The 21,007-nt window shown below is 31.1% G+C and overlaps 2 protein-coding genes and 1 long non-coding RNA gene across 5 annotated transcripts in view; all 3 read left to right on the top strand.

Annotated features, from left to right (window-relative positions):
• Positions 1 to 21,007, top strand: part of LOC143254190 (uncharacterized) — a gene marked incomplete in the record, with an annotated part of 711,062 nt that overhangs the window by 116,692 nt on the left and 573,363 nt on the right.
• LOC143254204 (uncharacterized) overlaps positions 1 to 21,007 on the top strand; it is a 301,500-nt gene that overhangs the window by 22,568 nt on the left and 257,925 nt on the right. The window lies entirely within an intron of this gene.
• Positions 16,065 to 21,007, top strand: part of LOC143254194 (uncharacterized) — a 43,614-nt gene continuing 38,671 nt past the window's right edge. The window contains exons 1-3 of one of the 3 annotated variants that reach the window (XR_013030083.1): positions 16,065 to 16,195; positions 16,882 to 17,327; positions 18,220 to 18,455. Coding sequence is in view for 2 of the 3 variants with exons in the window: in XM_076508992.1 (XP_076365107.1) it covers positions 16,178 to 16,195; positions 16,882 to 17,274 (411 nt within the window). In the remaining variant the exon portion in view is untranslated. Of the gene's footprint in view, positions 16,196 to 16,881; positions 17,328 to 18,219; positions 18,456 to 21,007 lie in introns of those variants that run through there. The other 2 variants (XM_076508992.1, XM_076508991.1) reach the window with 2 other exon arrangements.

The following is a 21,007-nucleotide window of genomic DNA, read 5'->3' as shown; positions in this document are numbered from 1 at the left end:
CAATGTCCAAACCAAACGTCTTGAGATACATTTCCACTTGAATTAAGTTTCTCGTCATAACGAATAATCTTCCCCAATCCTTTAAAAGTCATTAACGTTAATTAAATAACTTACTTTTAACAACATCAACAATATGAGGTGTCAACTCAACTTAAATAACACTTTATATATGTTTTTATTTTCCCAACGTCTTAGGATCTGAATTATCGCCGATAGAAATGGTGTTCTGAAATGTGAACTTTATTCAATTAACAAACTTTAGGTATTTTAGTGAAGGAACAATATATACTTGAAATTACTATAAACTTAATGTTAAATAAAAAACTTTGTTTTGAAATTTAGTTTGATTTTTTCGGTAATAGAAAACAGAGAACAATGAACCCAATAAAGTAGTAAATATCTGTCTGTCTGTTTTTTCTGGTGTTTCATGAACCCGTTTCGATACAGAACTAAATGCTTGTTAAGGTTAGTTTCTATATAATATATTTCGAATGTTAACAATTCGAAAAAAAATATTCTAGAAGAAATATTAATATATGGCCAAATATTCGACACTGATATTTTACTTCTATCTGTACTCACATTCTTGTTATCGATATTTAATCAATAAGCCAGCTGTTTATATTGGAGGTTGTTTTAAGTTTCTCAGTAATCAATCCTCGGTAACTTTATTCCATACTGTAGTGGTGTCAAGATGTTACAGCTTGTTCCTAGTTCCACTCATTGATACAGTGTCCATAGTTTCCACAATCCCTTTACAAACCTCGATAACGTCAACTAATTACAAACTAAACGCTAAACGAGCAGCGGAAACTTTCTCAACATGTTTTAGAGAATTATTGTTGTTCTATAATCATCATTGGTTTAGCTTTCACGTGGTCTACATGTTGTTGAAATTAGTTGAAGCTTTACCCGGCTCTCGAACGGGGCAAGTTTCGGATTTTATCTTATATGTTAGACAGGCCTTTAAGATGTGAATCAATATTTATATTGTGAACTAGCGGTAACTCTTTTATAGTCAATAGTTCTTGCCCGTAGGGGAATTCTTATATTTAACAGATTTCCTGTATATTTAGTTTTACTTGTTAAACTATAGAATAATGTAATTCATTGGACTTAGTAAAACAAGTTCTAGACAATCTAAGATATCCACTATTCTTTAATTTAATTACGTCAGTTCGATAACCGAAACCGATTTATATTTCATTTAGGGCATACTATTGAAAAGGTAAGTTCATCTTTTACAGATAAAATAATCAAGTTCCTGGTATTTTAATTTTGCAAATATAAAATTATCCTATTTTTGCATAGTTCAGGATCACATACACTATGGAACCTTGTATATATTTCAGCATAACTTTCTCTGTCATTTCCACAGTAAGAGGTAACGAATGGTTTAAGTATACAATCCTAAATAATTTGAATTTTCTATCTGTTGCTTTCAAAGGTATCTTTATGAACCCTTATTGTGAATCCTTTACTGCGGCTGTCTTTACTTCACTTTATGTACAATAATTTCATCTGACAGTTTATGTAATTCACTTGTACGAATAAACCATGAACTCACCTTTCTGTCTCTAGCTATTTACAATACTTGTATTAACGTAGATAACTCAGTCACACTATTTTCAACTTTAAATGTTAATTGTTGATAAATATTCTGAATTCTGGCCCGGCATGGCCGAGCGTGTTAAGACGTGCGACTCGTAATTCGTGGGTCGCGGGTTCGCATCCCAGTTGCGCTAAACATGCTCGTCCTTTCAGCCGTGGGGGCGTTATAAAGTAAGGTCAATCCAACTATGCGTTAATAACAGAATAGCCCAAGAGTTAGCGGTGGGTGGTGATAACTAGATGCCTTCCCTCTAGTCTTACACTGCAAAATTATGGACGGCTAAGGTTTCTTCTCCTGGTTGGGGTTTGTGCAGTGGGCTAACAATCTACTCACTTAAAAAACCAGCCTGTTTTTTAACAGCGATTGCGGCCCTATGATCCTTCACGGAATCAAGAGGCATAACAATAATAATAATAAATAAATTTTGAATTCTAGAATTGAAAACTAACATTTTAGTTTTTGCTTTTTGAGGCTCAGATAGTCTTATTTTGGTAGGTATCAAAGTGGTAGTAATGTTTACTAGGGCTTAATGATACATTTTTAATTTCCTTCTCATGTAATTCATATGTCTGGTTTAATTAATTCATTATAATCACATGGTAAATTAAACATTTCTATAGATACTTGTTTTTGATGTTCTGTTTTTTCTTTAATTCACGTAAATTATCTGTGGTTGCAAAAATTTTAAAATATTTCCACCAGCGTCTATTAAACCACGTTTTGGAGTTCGATCGGAAATCGGAAAGCTGTCTTTAATATTCTTTAAATCTAATAACAAACATTCTATCTTAACACGATATTGTTTATCTTAGGTATTATAATTTTTAATTAATATTTTCTATAATATCATTACTGAACATAAGGTAGCTGTTCCGGAATTTGTCACATGAAATTGACACTGTCATCGAAACTAACATGACCACTGACGTAAAACGATTTCTCGAACAATATTAGTTCTTCTCGTAATCAAACTATTAATCGAATGTACTGTGGAACGGTATATTTTCAGCAATTTTCCATTTATCTCATGATAATATAAAATTTCCTTCTTCAATAAAAATCATGACCGTCTTACCCTCTAGTGGTACAATACTCACATTCTTTACCGCCATGTTTCCATTCATCTATATAATAATTACCGTTGTAGCCTGCAGTTTTGTCAACTGCTAAAACATGTAAATCTTATAATCACATACACATATTTATACAACTCATACAGTAATGTCTATATACATCCTGTATTGTCTACGTAATTCTAATTACAGCTACGCATTTAACTTTATATATTGTTAAAAGCTCATAGTGCACCACTAGTTTCGTCACTAAAGCTGACATTAATTCTATTAATGTCGTTTTTTATCCTAGGTACAGCTACTTGTCGGTTGAAATTCACTCGTCTTTTTGTAGGGGTAAGGATCACTTCTGGTTGAGTTGGAACATGACCACGTCATGTAATGTTATAATCATGGGTTACAGTATCAGATTACGTCGTTATAGATGTTCTTCAGGTGCTGTTCTTGGATACATGGACTTTGACGTTGCTAAACAAGCTAAACGTGGAGAATCTATGTCAATAATTTCATCGCCTAATATACGGCATTAATGTTCTCTAACTTTTAATTTTCTATCTCGGCTTTACTTATTTCTTCATCGTCATAAGATAAATCTAGTTTATTCGAGGAATCAGATTCAACCTCAATATTTTTTTGTCAATCATCTAGTTTTCATCAGTCATATATTCGTTCTGATAGGGTTTCCTTTCCTTCAGTTTCTTTAATCTTTTAACACGTACCAGTTTGCTTATACCTTTCTTCAGAAACATAATAATAAAAAATGTTCATCCTGGTAAACGAAACAATAAATTGAACTAAATAAGAGTTTGTTCTCTTCCTGATTTGTTAACAATTTTTATGTGATAGAAAAAAATGAATATTAATTTTGAGCTCTGCTTATTTAAATTATAGAAAATATATTTATAAAACCAAAATAACTTGTATGGAATATAAGTTATTAGGCCTAGATAATATTGCAAAAGATCTTAGGAACAGTATTAAAAACTCCTTATGCAATGATATTATTGGGTCACACTATCACGTGACATTAACAGATCAGTTTGAAAACGTAATCAGCCAATTCTCAAAGTAAGTTTATGGGATATGAAGTAAGATTGGCTACAATAAAATCTTTCTTTCATAATATAGCTTATTTATTAGATTCCATGACATCTAACGACCTATTTTTATTTTACCAAATGAAAGCAGTAGCTGTCAACCTAATAAAGTTCACAATTGATGCTTTATTACATTTACGGTCAGAAACCATTATTAGATTTGATTTTATCATAATTTTAAATTAACATCTCATTACTCGAGTGGCATATACTGTTTGAGTAAAACAAGGTAGCGCTATATTCCAGAAACATTTTGACAGGAAACTTGCATCAATCAAATTCAGTTTTTGTAAATTCCAGTCGCAACTGAAATATTTTTATTTATATATTTTCGTCTTTTCCATTTCAATAGTTATTTGAAACAGTAAGGAGGAACGAACTCACTGGCTTTACTTTATGTTAATATTTCCATATTTCCTTCATTTTTACAGTTTCATTGTGATATAGGAAAACAGTATGACATTTTATTGTCGCGTTTAATAAGATTCATCAAAACTGTTAAAAGTCAAACACTTTATAATATTCAGTAGCTTCTGATCTTAATTAGTCAAGTGATTAATAGAGCTAATTGAGAATAAGATTTCTATTTATTACTATCGATACTATCCCATAAGATCTAAGTTATTTCTAAAGAAGATATCAAGTTGATAATGTAGAATAAATACAATAAAAAAAGTGAATAAAAAGAAAACTGACAAACATTATAACATAAATATTTACTTCACATGAAACATTAGTGTTAGTTCTATTAATTTCTTAAACTTTGCATTTTCTGTACACTTCCTCAGAGATTTTTAACAAGTAGAAGAGTTTATCAAAAGAGTACTACAACCACACAATATGTACATAATATGTATTGCTGAAGGTGTGTTTCTTTTCAGACCGGGTTATATACGGCAAATATAGCTCAAGGAATACTATTTAAGTTAGCCTTTTGATACATAATAACTAATGGACATTATAAATTTAGTATATTACAGACATTATAATAAAATGTTAGCAAAACTAACCTTAAAAAAGAATGGAACATGCCATACGAAGAAGATACCAATGTTTCGGAAACATGATAGTAAAGTATATCAAACATTTGAATTGATGTCAAATCAGTTTATTCATTCTTTAACAACTGTGAAGTTAAACAATTATGTAGATAAAGGAACTTGTTTAACGAGAACGTGAGTTGTTAATCATATATGCTATACCAACTGGGAAAAAACTCTTATGATATCAATACCTATCAATAGAAAATAGCCTAAGAAAAGTTTATTTATATTCATGTGTGTGTATACTTTCATTATAGCAAAGTTACTTCGGGCTATCTGTTGAGTCTTACGTATACTCAGTTGTCTCTACTATGAAACATAGAACATTAAGCAATAAGAAATAACTATTGCACGAATCGTGGAACGTATAATTTAAGTAAAATGAGAACTTTACACATAATGACAGAGTTAATTGTTTCTTTTCATTACATTCTTAATTATTTAATGTGAAAACGTTTATTTGTTTTCTATCTTATCAATTTATTATTATTTATCTATCTATCATACTGAAACGTTCCTTTTATATTTAGATCAGATACATTTACGTTATGTTATGTAAAACTTTTCTTCTGAGTTTAGGTTAGGCTGCTTTTTATTGACAGGAAGTTATTTTATAACAACGTTTTCCAGTTGGTATATCATGTGTGATTAACAACTCGAGTTCTCATTAAATACGATTTTTTATGTACGTGATAGTTTCAATTAACAGCTGTTTAAGATTAAATAAATAGACATGAAATCAATGCAAGTGTTTAATATACATAATTATCTTCTTTCCAAGTCATTCATACGTGCTTTGTAAAGTATGTTATGTTGTTCTTTTAAGGTTAGTTTCACTTACTTTATTGATTATAATGTCTGTAATATATATAATTTATAATATCTATACTGTATGTTGTATCAAATGGCTTCGATAAATATTATTTCGTAAACGATGTTTATCGTGTATAAACCTGTCTCAAAATACGTTTATGAGATATGATGTACGATTCGCGACAGAAGAAGCTTCATTCATAATACAATTTTTTACTAAATACTATGACATCTAACGACCTATATTCATTTTAACAAATGAAAGCAGTGGCTGTCATTCTAGTAAAGTTCACAGTTAATGCTTTACCATCAGACTAATTAAACTTCGCTTTTGATACTACCATCTAGAGTCAGAAATCATTATTCGATGTGATTTTACCATAATCTTAAATTGAAATATTTTAGTCAACAGACACATACGTAAAATAAATCATTTTTATTTCCTTTTATATTGTCTGAGTCACACTAGATGGCACTATATTCCTGAAAAACTTTATTGGAAACTTCCATTTTTTAATTGAAAACCTAATTTCAAAACACTAAAAAAAATTAAACAAATTTATAGATTTCTACATTTTTTTTTTGCAATTCCATTCCCAACATATAATATTTTATTTTCCTATTTTCGTCGTTTCCTTTTGAATAAATTACTGAAATAGCTTTACTTTACTTTAACATTCCCATATTTCTGCATGGTTACAGTTTTACTGTGATGCAGGAAAACAGTTTCATATTTTATTGTTGTATTTACTAAGATTTTTTAAAACTGTTAAAAGTTTTAGAAGTCCCCCGCTGGTACAGCAGTACGTCTGCGGATATGCAACGTTAAAATTATGGGTTGGATTTCCTTCGGTGGACTCAGCAAATGTCCTGATGTGGCTTTGCTGTAAGAAAGGACACGCACCCTCAGATAGAGGGACAAAAGTTTGGTTCTCATACGCTAGTTCAGTTAATTATGAAGCAAAACTTAAACAAATACGAATAATTTATGTAAATGAAAGATATTTCTGAAAAAAAAAAGACCCATTCGAAAAATACCTTTTATTCTGTTTCGTTCAACATCCTGGGACAATATACAAAATTTCATTTGGGTACGAGTTGAAGTGGTGGATGGTTTCTCCGAGAAACTATTTAGCAGCTGTGGAGGCCGATGAAGATACGATATGGCTCTTAGATTTTTTTTATAGATTACTAGAGCATCATAATCTAATCTCGAGGAACATACAAATTCAAATTCAAAACTTCATATTTCATCTTTGTTTTCGTGTTACTTTTTAGCTACCACTTGGGTAGAGAGCTCGACTCCTAATCTGAAGGTCGCAAGTTCGAATCCTCGTCACAAGAAATATGGTCGCTCTTTCAGCTATGTGGACGTTATAATGTGACGGGCAATCTCATTATTCGTTGTTAAAAGAGTAGCCCAGGACTAAGGGTGGATGGTGACGACAAGCTGCCTTCCTTCTAGTCTTATACTGCTAAGTTAGGACAGCTAACGCAGATAACCCTCGTGTAGCTTTTCACGAAATTCACAAACAAACGAAACTAAACCAAGTTTTAACTCTATTTCTAAAGGATACACCATCCCAACAACTTTATAGAATGTTAACTATTAGTATCAACAAACTTTACGTCAAAACAAAATTTAATGATTATTTCACTGTTGTTAAACTGCATTTCTTTTCTTATCTTTATTTATGTACGTTTATGAGGCTCTTGTACATTCAGTTCTACGTAACAATGTTAGTTATTTTGATAACAAAGGTTTATGTAACATCGTACGTTATATTCAATGCAACGGCGGAAATAACTTGTCCTTGTGAAAGTTTCGATACTTATGTTATAAATTCATTACAAACGACATTTACTTATGTTTATTGTGGTGGATATATCTCACGATTGTTTGAGGTTAAACACCAAGCTACGCAAAGGGCTATCTGTGCTTTGCTCAAAACGTGTATCGAAAGCCGGTTTCTAGTTTCGTAAGTCCGCAGATATATCTCTGTGCCACTAGAGGGCGATATATTTCAAGAAACAAAAAAAAAACTCACTGAAAAGCCCAATTTAATCATCGTGGTAAAGAAAAGAAACGTACCAGGCAGTAGATTGGGGTCTACAAACTATTAAACCGAGGTACCTTTGCTATTGTTATTAAATTTAAGAATGTTGAAAAGGTGAAGACGAAACATATGCAGTTTAACAAAATATATATTTTTTCGTATTTTCATGACTAAACACCAGTCGCACCAAACATGCTCGCCCTTTCACCCGTGCGGGCATTATAATGTTACGGTCTCATTATTGTATGTTATCTTTCAAGTTTCTGAAACAAAGATTTTCGTGATTCTTCGTATGTACACAAAAATATGATTAGGCTCATCTGGATCCTGAGATAAGAGTATAAGAAGCTTCCTGTCTGTAAGACGAGACTTTATAATAATTTGGGTTGTTCAAAGAAAATTCGTTACCATTAACTTGGTTCTATAGCACTCGTCTGAAGAACGAGCGGTTCTACCTCATATTTACTGACGCTATACTCGCTTTACTTTGACCTTCGCTGGTAAAGCGGTAAGTCTACGGAGTTACAACGCTAAAATCGGAGGTTCGATTCCCCTAGGTAGACTCAGCAAATAGCCCGATGTGTCTTTCCTATAAAAAAACACAAACACAAACACACACACTACCCGTTATAAACCTAGTGACGTCATTAAACAGGGACAGCAAACGAAACATAAATATGTAAGTCAACATATATTCATTCAGAAAAATGTTTTGTTCCTTTTGACCGGAATCCTAACTGGATAGTGTTGCTGTACTGTTCAAGACAGTTCAGTTGGTTGTTTCAAGTTATGTACACAAATACAGAAGGGTCAACTTGGGATATTTGTTCAACAGGTTTCGAAATGTTTTGTATCATGGAACATTATATAAATTTTAATTGGTAATTAGGGGTGGGATGTGTTATTCCTCTGAGAAAAGGCCTAATATTCTATACTTTGTATGTTCTCCGTTTGATAGGAAGTCGTTTTTATATTATCATAAGAAGATATCTCTGAAAAAAATCAAACTCAACTTTTACAACGAAGTGTAAGAAACCTAAGTGTGATATATGTTCTGACGTCAAGTTTTAAGTATGACAGATTTAGTTTTTTCGGACATTGCAATAATTTTATTAGAATATGCAGATACTATTACTAAACCAACAGGCCAGTCTAATAACTTGTGACAGGGATGTTCTGAAATGAACCATATGAGAGTATCGTATAATGAACGATATAACTTTAAAGTCACACCTACAACTTTGCGTGTTAGGCTTAACTAAGTCTGTTAAATATGACTGAGTCTTCACTTTCACGAAATTAAAAGTAAAGGTTTTACTCAGTGCCAACACGTTATTTTGAACGAAATCGAAACTCAAAACAAGTTGTTTAGTTAGATATCAGTTATCACACTGAGACTTCTACTCAGAACTTCTTAGTACACTACGCCCTTGACATTTTTCTAAACGTCTAAAAGTATTTGACCCTTAAACGCAAACGAGATGCTGAAAACTTTGTGTCTAAAGTAACATCAATAAAGATTGTTTTTAAATGTTTCTAGCAACACTTAAACATAAGCATCAAGTGAATTGCTACATAATGAGAGAAAAAATGAAACGTAAAATTACTTAAAAATTGTTGTCTGGTAATCGAAATCGTTAAAATCATGTTTAAAAATATCGAACAAACCGAAGAAAATTTGAACTTGTTTATAATTCCATTTGAGTATTTCAATATTTTTATTTCCGGGAAACAAAGTGAATGCAGTAATAAAAAAGGAAAAATGTTTGTTTGTTTGTTTTTGGAATTTCGCACAAAGCTACTCGAGGGCTATCTGTGCTAGCCGTCCCTAATTTAGCAGTGTAAGACAAGAGGGAAGACAGCTGGTTAACACCACCCATCACTAACTCTTGGGCTATTCTTTTACGAAACAATAGCGGCATTGACCATAATGTTATAACGCTCACACGTGCTGAAAAGGTGAACATGTTCGATAGCCGTGTTTGGGATCCGAGACAAGCACATTATGTAATAGTCGAACGCTACCTTTCTATCAGGTCACGCCATGTCTACGTGTTTAAGAAAATATTTACTGTTTGTACTTCACGTTGTCTTGTTTTTTAATAATTTAAATAAAAGTAGATCAGCCTAGCATGGCCACGTAGTTAGGGCGCTCGACTCATAATCTGAAAGTCGAGGGTTTGAATCCCCGTCACACCAAACATACTCTCTCTTTCAAACCTGGGGTCGTTATAAAGTGATGGTCAATCCCACTATGCGTTGGTATAAGAATAGCCCAAGTGGTGATGACTAGCTGCCTTCCCTCTTGTCTTATACTGCTAAAGTAGAGACGGCTAGCGCAGATAGCCCTTGTGTAGCTTTGCGCGAAATTCAAAACAAACCAAAATTTTCACATTACTAACATAGATATGTTGATATAAATACAGCTATATAATTCCTTAAAAGTTTTATTATATACATGTCTTATGAACTTGACAACCTTAACTTTAATTAAGCCACGTTAAGCGTCTTTCACATCAATCACAGGTCGCATTAAGTAAATTATATATATATAAAGTAAGGTAATTTTTTTACATTCTTTTAGCGATAGTTTTTAACTGAAACATATCTTCATACCATACTTCAGACGAACCAAATTGTCTAAGCAATACAAGTTGAAGAGAGTTTTATTATAAAGGTCAAGAAACTTGTGAATGTGAGGCATACAAAACTATCTAGTACCGTGAATGTCATATAACAAGGGTTGGTTTGATTTGGTTTGAATTTTCGCGCACGCTAGTCGAGAGTTATCTGAGGTAGCCGTTCTTAATTTCGCAGTGTAAAATAGGCAGAAAACAGCTAGTCATCACCACTCACCGCCAACTCTTGGGCTACTCTTTTACCAACGAATAGTGGGATTGACCATCAAATTGTAACGGCTCTACGGCTGAAAGGGCGAGCAATGTGGTTTCACGGGGACACCAACCCGCGATCCTCAGGTTACAAGTCGAGATATAACAAGGGAATATTAACTGTTACAGACGTTTTTTTTACCTATATCCTGTTACATTTTCTTTCATGTATAACATGAATTATGTTCCATATGTTGAGACTTAGAGCCTTTAGCCACTCTGATAATTTTGTTATTGAGCTTCTCTTGGACTATTGTTTTTCTGTTGTGTGAATATTTCATCAATTAACTATCCTTTTTTAATTTTATAATAGTCATAATCGTGGATAATCTTAATTTCCTTACTTTGTTGCCTGTTTGTTAGAAGTAAGTTTCATCTTAAAATGCTAAAATTCGGGGCTCGGTTCCACTCTGTGTACAGAACGCAGATCGCCCATTTTTTGTGCTTGGGTTCAAAAGTCACCAATACATTGTTTTAATACATTTGAAATATAGATCAATAAGTTGGTTTGTTTTATATTGTTTATTTATGATTAGCATATTTGTTTTATATTATTTGTTTATAAGAAGTAGATCTATTTTCAGTTGTTTTCTTATAATTGGTACATTTTTTTATATTGTTTGTTTATAATAATAACAAATAATTAATTTAAGAAAAACCAAAACAAACGCAAAAGAAATAACTTAAGTCGGTTATTTTACTTAGGGGGAAATGAAGGTTTTTTTATTCATTGTTTATATTAATGTTATGATTATTAATACCCCTGCGTTTTTTGCGTCAATTCTGATATCTTATAACATTAAAATTGAGACTTCGATACCCACAATAGGTGAGAAACAGATAGATATTATGTAAAAACTTTACATATAACAGCAAACAAATGCAGCATTAGCTTATTACAGTTTCATAATAAAAATAAAGTTAATTTGCTCCATAATATTTCTTTAAAAAATTGGAAAACTAAATTGTATATCTTTGTGCCTATTGCTTAAAAGTTATGAGAAATATTTCCATTTCTCTAATGGTACTAACAGTATTTCTTTAATCACTTAGATAAGTACACCAGTTACTCAATTAATTATCTTAGTTTTATCTCAACTTCTTGAGTTGTGTAGTTAGACCAAGTAGTCGCTGACGAAGCTACGTAATTTCACAGAGGAAAAAACCAAGCCTCCAATGTGCAAGGGTCCAACTAACTGAAACGTACAAATAGTTTTAAATAGATTTTCAAGTCTTTAGATAATCATACGGTTATTAAGCAACTTTTTCACTCAGAAAAAAATATTTAAAAAACAACAACACGATTTTCGCTAAGTTTCGAAAAATAGACAAACGAAAATTTAATCATGTCATTATTGTTATATCACTCCAGTATACATTAAACACCTTTTCGTTCTTGTCAGCTTTCCAACGCATACATTTTAATATCCTTTATTTTCTTGTACGTCATGAAGAATGATATGAAGATATGTTTTAGTTAATAACTATTTCTAATACATAAAAGTGCGGATTGTATCCTTTGATGCAGGTGTCATTACATAAGTTCATGTGTAATACATATAAATCTATTCACTATTTGTAAGTTTCATATATATTTAAGTACGGAAGTAACTTCCTATCAATTTCATCTAACATTTTTCTAATATATTTGGACGTATAAAGTATGAACTAACTTTATGTCTTCAGCTACATATATAATACTTGTTCTAACTTATATAACTCACTCGTACAATTTCCAACAATAAATAATAAATTTGTTAGTTATTCTGAATTCTAGGTTTGAAAACTAACATTTCAGGTCCTACTCAATAAAGTTCAGACTGTCTGATATTGGTACGTTTCAAAATTTTCTAATGTTTACTAAGACTTAGGAGAATTTTTGGTCATCTAATTGAAGAGACTGGTTTAATTAGCTCATTACAGTGACACGTTAAGTTAACCATTTATATTTATACCTGTCTTTGTTGTTCGATTTTCTTGTTTAATTGACGTAAATCGTTTGTATTTACTTATGCGAACAAAAATTTGAAAGCATTTTCACCTGCGTCGATTTAACCACGTTTTCATGGAATCCGATCGGAAATCGTGATGCTATCTTTAATATCCTTTAATTCTAATCACAAATCTTCAAATGTTAACAAGATATCGTCTAAATAAGGTGTCATAGTTCTTAGTTCCTTCTTGTATCATCCTTACTGGACATCAATGTGCTATTACCTCATTTGTCATTTGAAATGACGTAATATTTTCCGAACCACCGTCATCGAAATTATCACAACAACTTACGTCAAAAGATTTGTCGAACAATATTACTTCTTCTTGTAATCAAACTATCAATCGAACATACTGTAAAAATTCGAAAATTATTCACATATCTCATGATAATATAAGATTTTCTTCTTCAATAAAAATCATACGCGTCTTATTTCTCATTGGTAAAATACGTTCTTTGCCGCCACGTTTCCACTCATCAAAAGGATAATGAAGGATAGTAAAGCGACAGATATTTCTAGAACTAAAAAAAAAAGAGAAATGTCCGATAACCTCTCAGACACACACATATATATATACAAAATATTCAATATTGTTTATCCACGTCGTCCTATATTGTTAACTTAAGTCTAATTACAGCTAGGACTACTGCTTAATATATCGTTAAAAGCTTCTAGCACACCAAGTGTTTCATCAATAGAGCTAACATTAACTCTGTTAATGTCATTTGTGGGTCTATGTACAATTACTTGGAAACAAAATTTCACTCGTTTTTAGTAGGGGTAAGGATTACTTCTGGTTGAGTTGGTACACGACCACGTGATCTAAGGTTATAACCATGGGTAACAGTATCATCTTACGTCGTCATAGATGTTCTTGATACACAGACCCTGTTACTTGTCCTCGATACCAATGTGGTATTAGCGTCTTCTAACTCTTAATTTTCTGTCAAGGCTTTACTTATCTCTTCATCGTTATAAGATAAATCTAATTTATTCGAATAATAAGATTGGACTTTAATATTTTTTTTTGTTAGTTGTCTGGTTTTCATCAATCATATATTCCTAAAGACAGGGTTTCCTTTCTTCAGTTTCTTTAATCTAGTAACATGTACCAACTGTTTTCTTTTTTTTACACATTTTTGTATTCTCAAAATAGATTGAACTTGTTTGTTTAAGTGCTCTGAAAGTGTCTTTCCACAGTTCTACTTATTTCTGGGTGTTTCCTCTTTTAACGATAAGGGTATATAACAATAACTTATATACTAATTTTATTTCATTAGTTTCGCCTTTTTATTTGTTTTTTTTTCTCTGTATCTTGAGCATGTTGTATCAAATGTTTTTTAATTATTTCAAAGGCTAACTGCAGTCTCTGTAAAACCTCAGTCTTGTAATCATAACCTTCTGCATTATAAAATATTTTTATGGTCATTATCTCTTGCTTTAGCAGCAGTACATCTCTATCATGTGATTAGAAAAAACGGACTTTCCGAAGTAGACTCATTTTCAGCACTTTTGTAAAATATGAACCAGCTCTTCCCAAGTTTTATTATCTTTCTCACAGTATTGAGAGATTATATCTAGCAAAGTTCTGTTGAATATTTCTAGTAATACCGTAGCAGCTGGATGGAAAGCAGTTGTTTCAGTTTTCTGGACACTTAACAATTGATCAAAGTAATTTTCTAACATAGAAACGAAGTTATCTTCTCTATCCATCAGAAAGTACTGGATTACACCGTGTCTCGCTGTTATGTTATTTGCAAATGCTTCAGCAATCGTTTCCGCTTTTTGATCAGACAGCAAGTTATTTATTAACTCATCTTTATTTTGTTCACTAATCTCATAATCTAAATCACAAATTACTGGGCTACACACTCACGTTAAATCAACAGATCAATTTTAATATTTAATTAGAATTAAGCAGGATTGGTGACAGTCGAAGCTTTTTTTAAAAACACAGTTATTTTATAAGATACCATGATATCTTGCCAATATTTTTATTTTAAGAAATTAAAGAAGTGGCGGTAAGACTGAGTAAATTCACTGTTGGTGCTTTACCATCATCTACAGTCAGAAATCTTTATTAGATGGGATTTTATCATAATTTTCAATCAAAATCTCATTTGTTGACAGGCACATACACAACAAAGTTGGTTTTTTTTAAACTGTTTGAGTCACACCAGATATCACTATATTCAAGTTAATATTTGATAGGTCATATTTATTTATCAAATGAAATCATGGTTTCAAAACAATTAAAAAAATAAAACTTAAGTTTATAGATTTCTCCATTTTTGTCAATTCCAGTCCCAACATACAATATTTCTATTGACATATTTTTGTCGTTTCCTTTTCAATAATGAACTAAAACAGTGTTGTAGAACAGTGTCTTTCGCTTTACTTTACGTTAACACTTCCATATTTCTTGCATGGTTACAGTTACCTGCGATAAAGGAAAACAGTGTACCATATTATTGTAGAATTTAATAAGATTCATCAATACTGTTAAAGGTCAAACAGTATTTCTATATTCACTAGCTTTTGATCTAATGACACAGAAAGGATCAAAATTTAATAAGAAATATATCGATTCATTCGATATAACATAACCTATATTACAAGTATTATAATTAATAAAGATAGTGCAACTATCCTTAAAAGAAGAATAGAACATTCCATACGAAGCACGTACCAATTACTCGGAAACAAGTTGATAAAGTAAAGTAAATATTCACATCGATTTTAGATCTGTTTACAGCTTTTTATTGAAACACCAATGAAACTTATTTAATGGGAACATGAGTTGTAAATCACACAAACTATACCAACTGTGAAACAATTGTTATTAAATAAGTATTTGACAATAAAAAATTAGCGTTCGGAAAGTTTATTTATATTCAGTTGTGTTTGTGTGTTTTTGTTATTGCAAAGCTACATTGGTCTCTCTGCTGATGTCTCCGTATATTCAGTTGTCTGCACTATGAAAATAGAACACTAAATCATTAATAAATAATTATTGGACGCACCGTATAACGTATAATTTAAGTAAAATTTTAAATTTTCACCTAAATAGCCTAAAATAAACTTATTTAAAAAGTTTCACATAACATAACGTAACTGTACCTAACCTAAACTTGTTTGGAGTGTGACAAACAAATAAATAATAATAATGTATAACATTAAAAGAAACAAATTAAAGTTTTTACTAATTCAGATTGAAACGAAGGGAAACAAATAACTCTGTATTTTACTTTTAGAAAAAAGTAATATAAACCCCATAAGGCTTATTCAACATGATACCGTACTTTGAAAGTACTTCAGTGTCAGAAAGAAAACTGAAAACTTTTGTATAAAGTTTGTGATTTAAATTCGCTTGTCAATAGATATGAAGAAGAAACGAATTATAAAGTATGACTTTGTATAATTTGAAATCAGGAAATAGTAATTTGGGTTATAACAGTTTCGTAACTCAGAGCTGTGGCCTTCACTATGATTGCGTATTTACAATACGCTATAAAAGTTCGTAAATTTGAAGAACACTCTTAACATAACGAACTTACTTAGAGCCGATATCAAGGTCTTTTTGCTTATTGCACTGGAATGAAGATGAGGCTAGTGGTAAGTGTTTTACATCTTATTCTGTAAGTTACTTATCGGTTAAACTCTAGCACAACTCACCGGAGACAAATAGTAGTATTTGGTGCATGGTATTATTCCAGTATAAGAAGTGGCAAAATAATATGAGATAAATAGACCAAAATTAATTTCTCTTCATTAGAGACCTGATCTCATTACATTGTTAGTGAAATATAAATTGATAACATAATTCTAAGAAAGGTATTCTATTTCTGTATAACAAAATTCCCAGTAAAATAATACTGTGACAAACGCCCTCATCAAAAAAACAAAAAACAAGACAATTATGTTGAATTTCCCACCAACCTCCTTGCGCGGAATTTGTCACAACACCAGTAAAATAATATTTATGTTGACTAGATTCACTAAATTAATAAGTCATTTCTATTACAGTTATTAATACAAATTAGGCTAAACGATTTAGACTAAACATGAATAATGCCATTTATTTTATACATAGTCTGTTCTATGTTTGAACATTTCAAAATAAAATATTAAAACTTTATGGGGAAAAGTTATAGGATAAGCTAATTTACATCGTACTAGTTTGTGTAACTGTTTCTCTCTGTGAAATAACTATGGGTAAACAGAATTTCCTCACAGAAAAAGCAATTAGTTTGTTTTTTAATGGTCATAGTTTCACAAAAAATTATTTAATTTTTTTACAGAATTTCATTCTACTTTTGGTGATTACGGTCTACACTGTAGGAAGTTACGCTGAAAACGGAAGTGACAAAATAACCCGACACATCCACAATGGTTATGGTTGTTACGGAGATATAGGGAGAAACAGTAGAGCTCTTGGAAGACGTGGGAATAAAAGTGGTTTTGATAAGAAAAAAGATTTCAGAATATATAATGGTAATGGAAGATACGAGAAGAATATGTTTAGAAGAGGCACAGACGTAGGCTTGGTTTTTGACAGTGACCCTAACTTAAGAGATAGGTTAACAAGAGAAACACGAAAAGCAAGACAAATACATCTCGGTGGAGGAAGAAGAAGTGATATAAGATTGAATAGTGAGCTAAGAATGAATGACAGTCTACATCTGGACGCATAAAATCGTATTGGTGGAGGGTAATTGGTAACAAGTCACTTAATTTCATTGTTCATGTTAGTATAAATAAGTAAGAATATCAACATTTAAATACAGAAATGTTTCAAAGTTTAACTTTTCAAATAATAAAGTTAATCAATTTACCCACTTGGCCATACCTCTCGACTCATATATCTGAAGATTGCTTATTGAAATCCTTATCGTATTAAACGTACTTGTTCTCTCATGGGCAAAAGAGTAGTTTCAATATTCGTGACTTATTTTATGTCTTTTTTATCAATGTGAACATTATCTCACATGATATAAGAATGTTTAGTCTGGTCTTTTAATAACAATCACACCACATCGTCACTGCTTTGATAACGTTTGTAAGAAGCTGCATTGTTAACTTTACTGTTTTTAAAATTGTTGAATATTTAAAGAGTTTTCAATTTCTCATTGTTAATATAAGTAATAAGTTTTCTAAGTAATGTGTAATGTCTGAGAGCTTAAATTTTATACACATTAGAAAAACGAATTGGTATGAAATGAGAAATATTAGAGCACCAGTACACTTTGTTTATTTAATATAAAGCTTCACAATGGTGTATGTGAACTTTGTTTATCGCATAGAACCTACATCAGATATTATCGATTTAAGTCGCTAATGTTATTGATAAGTCGTTGGGAGGAGAGAAAGGACTGTTATTGTTGTACATCATAAGTAATCTTCAGTTTTATTAAAGGGTAAGAATGGAACATTTTAACATCTACTTTACAATTAGCTGTAATAGGAAGTAGGAGGAGATTCATAAATAGCGTCTGTGATATATTATTTGTTACACAAGATCCCACTGGTATATATATATATATTTATATGTTATAATAAAATAACATATAACAACATCGGCAGCTTTGTCCTTTTAATTCAGGTTATATTAAACTGGATATATGTTTTTCTTTTTACAGCTTCTTAGAACCTCGATTATCGCCGATAGAAATGATGTTGTGAAATCTTTCCTTTGTTCAATCAACAACCCGTAGGTTATATAATGAAAGACAAATATATTGAAATTACTGTAAACTGATTTTTGATATAAATAAATTTTGCATTGAAATTTAGTTTGATTTTTACGTAAGAGAAAATAAAGAACAATAAAGTAAATAAAGTAAGAAATAAAGTGTAATTTGTAGTTAAAAGAAAACTTTAGTTAATCTGTTTGTCTGTGTGTTTCTTCTTTACCAGGAACACGTCTCGATACAGAATCAAATGCTTAGTTAGGCTAGTTTATTATTAGTATATTTTGACAAAATTATTTGAATAACGAAATTAATCAATGGGTTTATTGAAGAAAAACCTCACGTGTAGTTTTATAATATTTAGACTCGTTTATTGATTCCACAGCGTTGTTAGTTTCAACTTATAAACTGAATAAAGTTTGACACATGTAAACATAATGTTAAGTTTATGATGAACAGTGTTTACCAGAAATGTAATATTTTTGAGATCTTTTATGGGAACTAACAGATATGTGGGAGAAAATGATATACACTTTTAAGTACCAGTGTGAAACACAACTTAAATATTTTTGTACCAACACATGGCAGCATCATTTATTTATAAATATTTTTATATTTTAGAAAACTTGTTCTTCATATTTATCAAAAACTTTTATAAACATTCTTCAAGAAATGTTTCATCGATATTGACTTTATAGTGACAACCAAATTTCACCTTCGTCACTACAATTAATAAATCTCAGGATGAAACATTTGACCGTGTAGCAAAAATATTTCTTTAAGTCGACTTGAAGACGAAAAGCGGAAGACTTTCGAAACGTCGTCCTCCGCACTTGTGTTTCCACAACAAGCAGTTGAAGTCCATTCTACGAAGTTCATCATATTTTATAGTTTTCTTCCCATCCATATTTGTGTTAAATCAATCTAATACAAGTTCAAACACTGGGAAATAAACATGGGTGATGAGAAAATATACACAATAATTTTTTTTTTGTGTGAATTACTAAGAAACGAAAAATCTTGTTTTTTTCAATCTTGTCATAATGTATTTCATTTAAAAATATGTGGGATTAAATACTTCTTTAGAATAAACTTTCTGAAACAAAATAAATAAGTTTTATAAAGACCATGTTTATAATACAGAGGAGTTATAGAAAAATATGGGAAACAAAACACATTTAAGTTGTATGATAACTATTCATAAAACTAAACTAGTTATAGTTTCAATTTACAGTTGAACAATAATAAGTTGGTAAACAACGATGTGTGAATATAAGGAATTTATCTATTGGGTAAACATATATTATGTCCCATCCCGGGGAAACAAAATCACTCCATTATATGTTTTATGTAATCGTTCAAGTTCCTAAAACAAAGTTTTTAGTGATTCTTCGTATGTACGAAAAAATAAAATTAGACGCACCTGGATCCTGAGACAAGACTATAAAAAGGTTCATGTTTCTAAAACAAGACGATTGTAATAATTTGGGTTATTCAAAAAAAATCTTAACAATTAACCTTATTAACTAGGTTGTATGGAAATCATACGAAGAGCGAGCGGTTCTTCATATTTACTGACGAAAGACACAAATATTAAAACTTCCCACAACAGAAAAGTTGTTGCACAAAGTCGATAATTCTCACTACACGTTGTTTCCGGCTGGTACAGCGGTACGTCTACGAACTAACCACGCTAAAATCGGGGATTCGATTCCACGCCAAAAGAGTATACTTGGGATATGTCTTCCACTGGTATCGAAACGTTCAGCATTCTGGAACATTATATAAAATATAACTGGGGATTAGTGAGTGAGATGGGTGGTTCCTCTGAGAAAAGGCCTAATATGCTATAATTCGTATGTTTTCCTTTTAATAAGAAGTCGTTTTTGTATTATCAAAAGAATATATGTCACAAAAATTTCAAACTCAACTTTTACAACGAAGTGTAAGAATTCTGAATATGATTTATGTTTTGACGTCAAGTTTCACAGATTTATTTATTTCGGACATTGCAGTAATTTTATTAGAATATGCAGATATTGTTAATAAACCAACAGGCAAGTCTAATAAATTGTGCCATTAATGTTTTGAAATGAACAATATGACAGCATCGTATAACATTCCGTGTTAGGCCTAACTAAGCCTGTTAAATTCGACTGAGCCTTCACATTTCACGAAATTAAAAGTAAAGGTTTTACACATATTGTTTTGAAGGAAATCAAAACTCAAGACAAGTTGTTTAGTTAGATATCAGTTATCGCACTAAGTCTTCTACTCAGCCCTTCGACTCTTAAATGCAAACGAAATGATGAAAACTTCGTGTCTAAAGTTACATCAATAAAGAATGTTTTAAATCTATTTGAAATTGTTTTTCTCATGAATTCAAACAGAAATTGGATCCTCTAAGCCTCGGAATGGCCTTTAGGCAATGTTTCAGACTCATTTATACAAGATTCTTTTGAATATGATATGCATCTTGAAGAGATTATGTTTTGGAACGAATGAAAAAGTACTTCTTTTGCAACTGACGTTACAGTTGACGTCAAAACACGAGATAAACAACATCCAATCATCTCATAGTTAAGTGGCTTTTATTAGCAAGTGTTCCGTTTTTTTATCCTGGTTTCTAACAACACTTGAACATAAATATCAAATGAATTGCTGCATAATGATATAAACAACAAAGCTTAAAATTACTTAAAATCGTTGTCTGGTAATCGAAATCGCTAAAAGCACG

Source organism: Tachypleus tridentatus, chromosome 6 (genome assembly GCF_004210375.1).
Source record: "Tachypleus tridentatus isolate NWPU-2018 chromosome 6, ASM421037v1, whole genome shotgun sequence".
Lineage (NCBI taxonomy): Eukaryota > Metazoa > Arthropoda > Merostomata > Xiphosura > Limulidae > Tachypleus > Tachypleus tridentatus.
The sequence above is the reverse complement of the archived record's forward strand: the minus strand, read 5'-3'. Positions and strand labels throughout refer to the sequence as shown.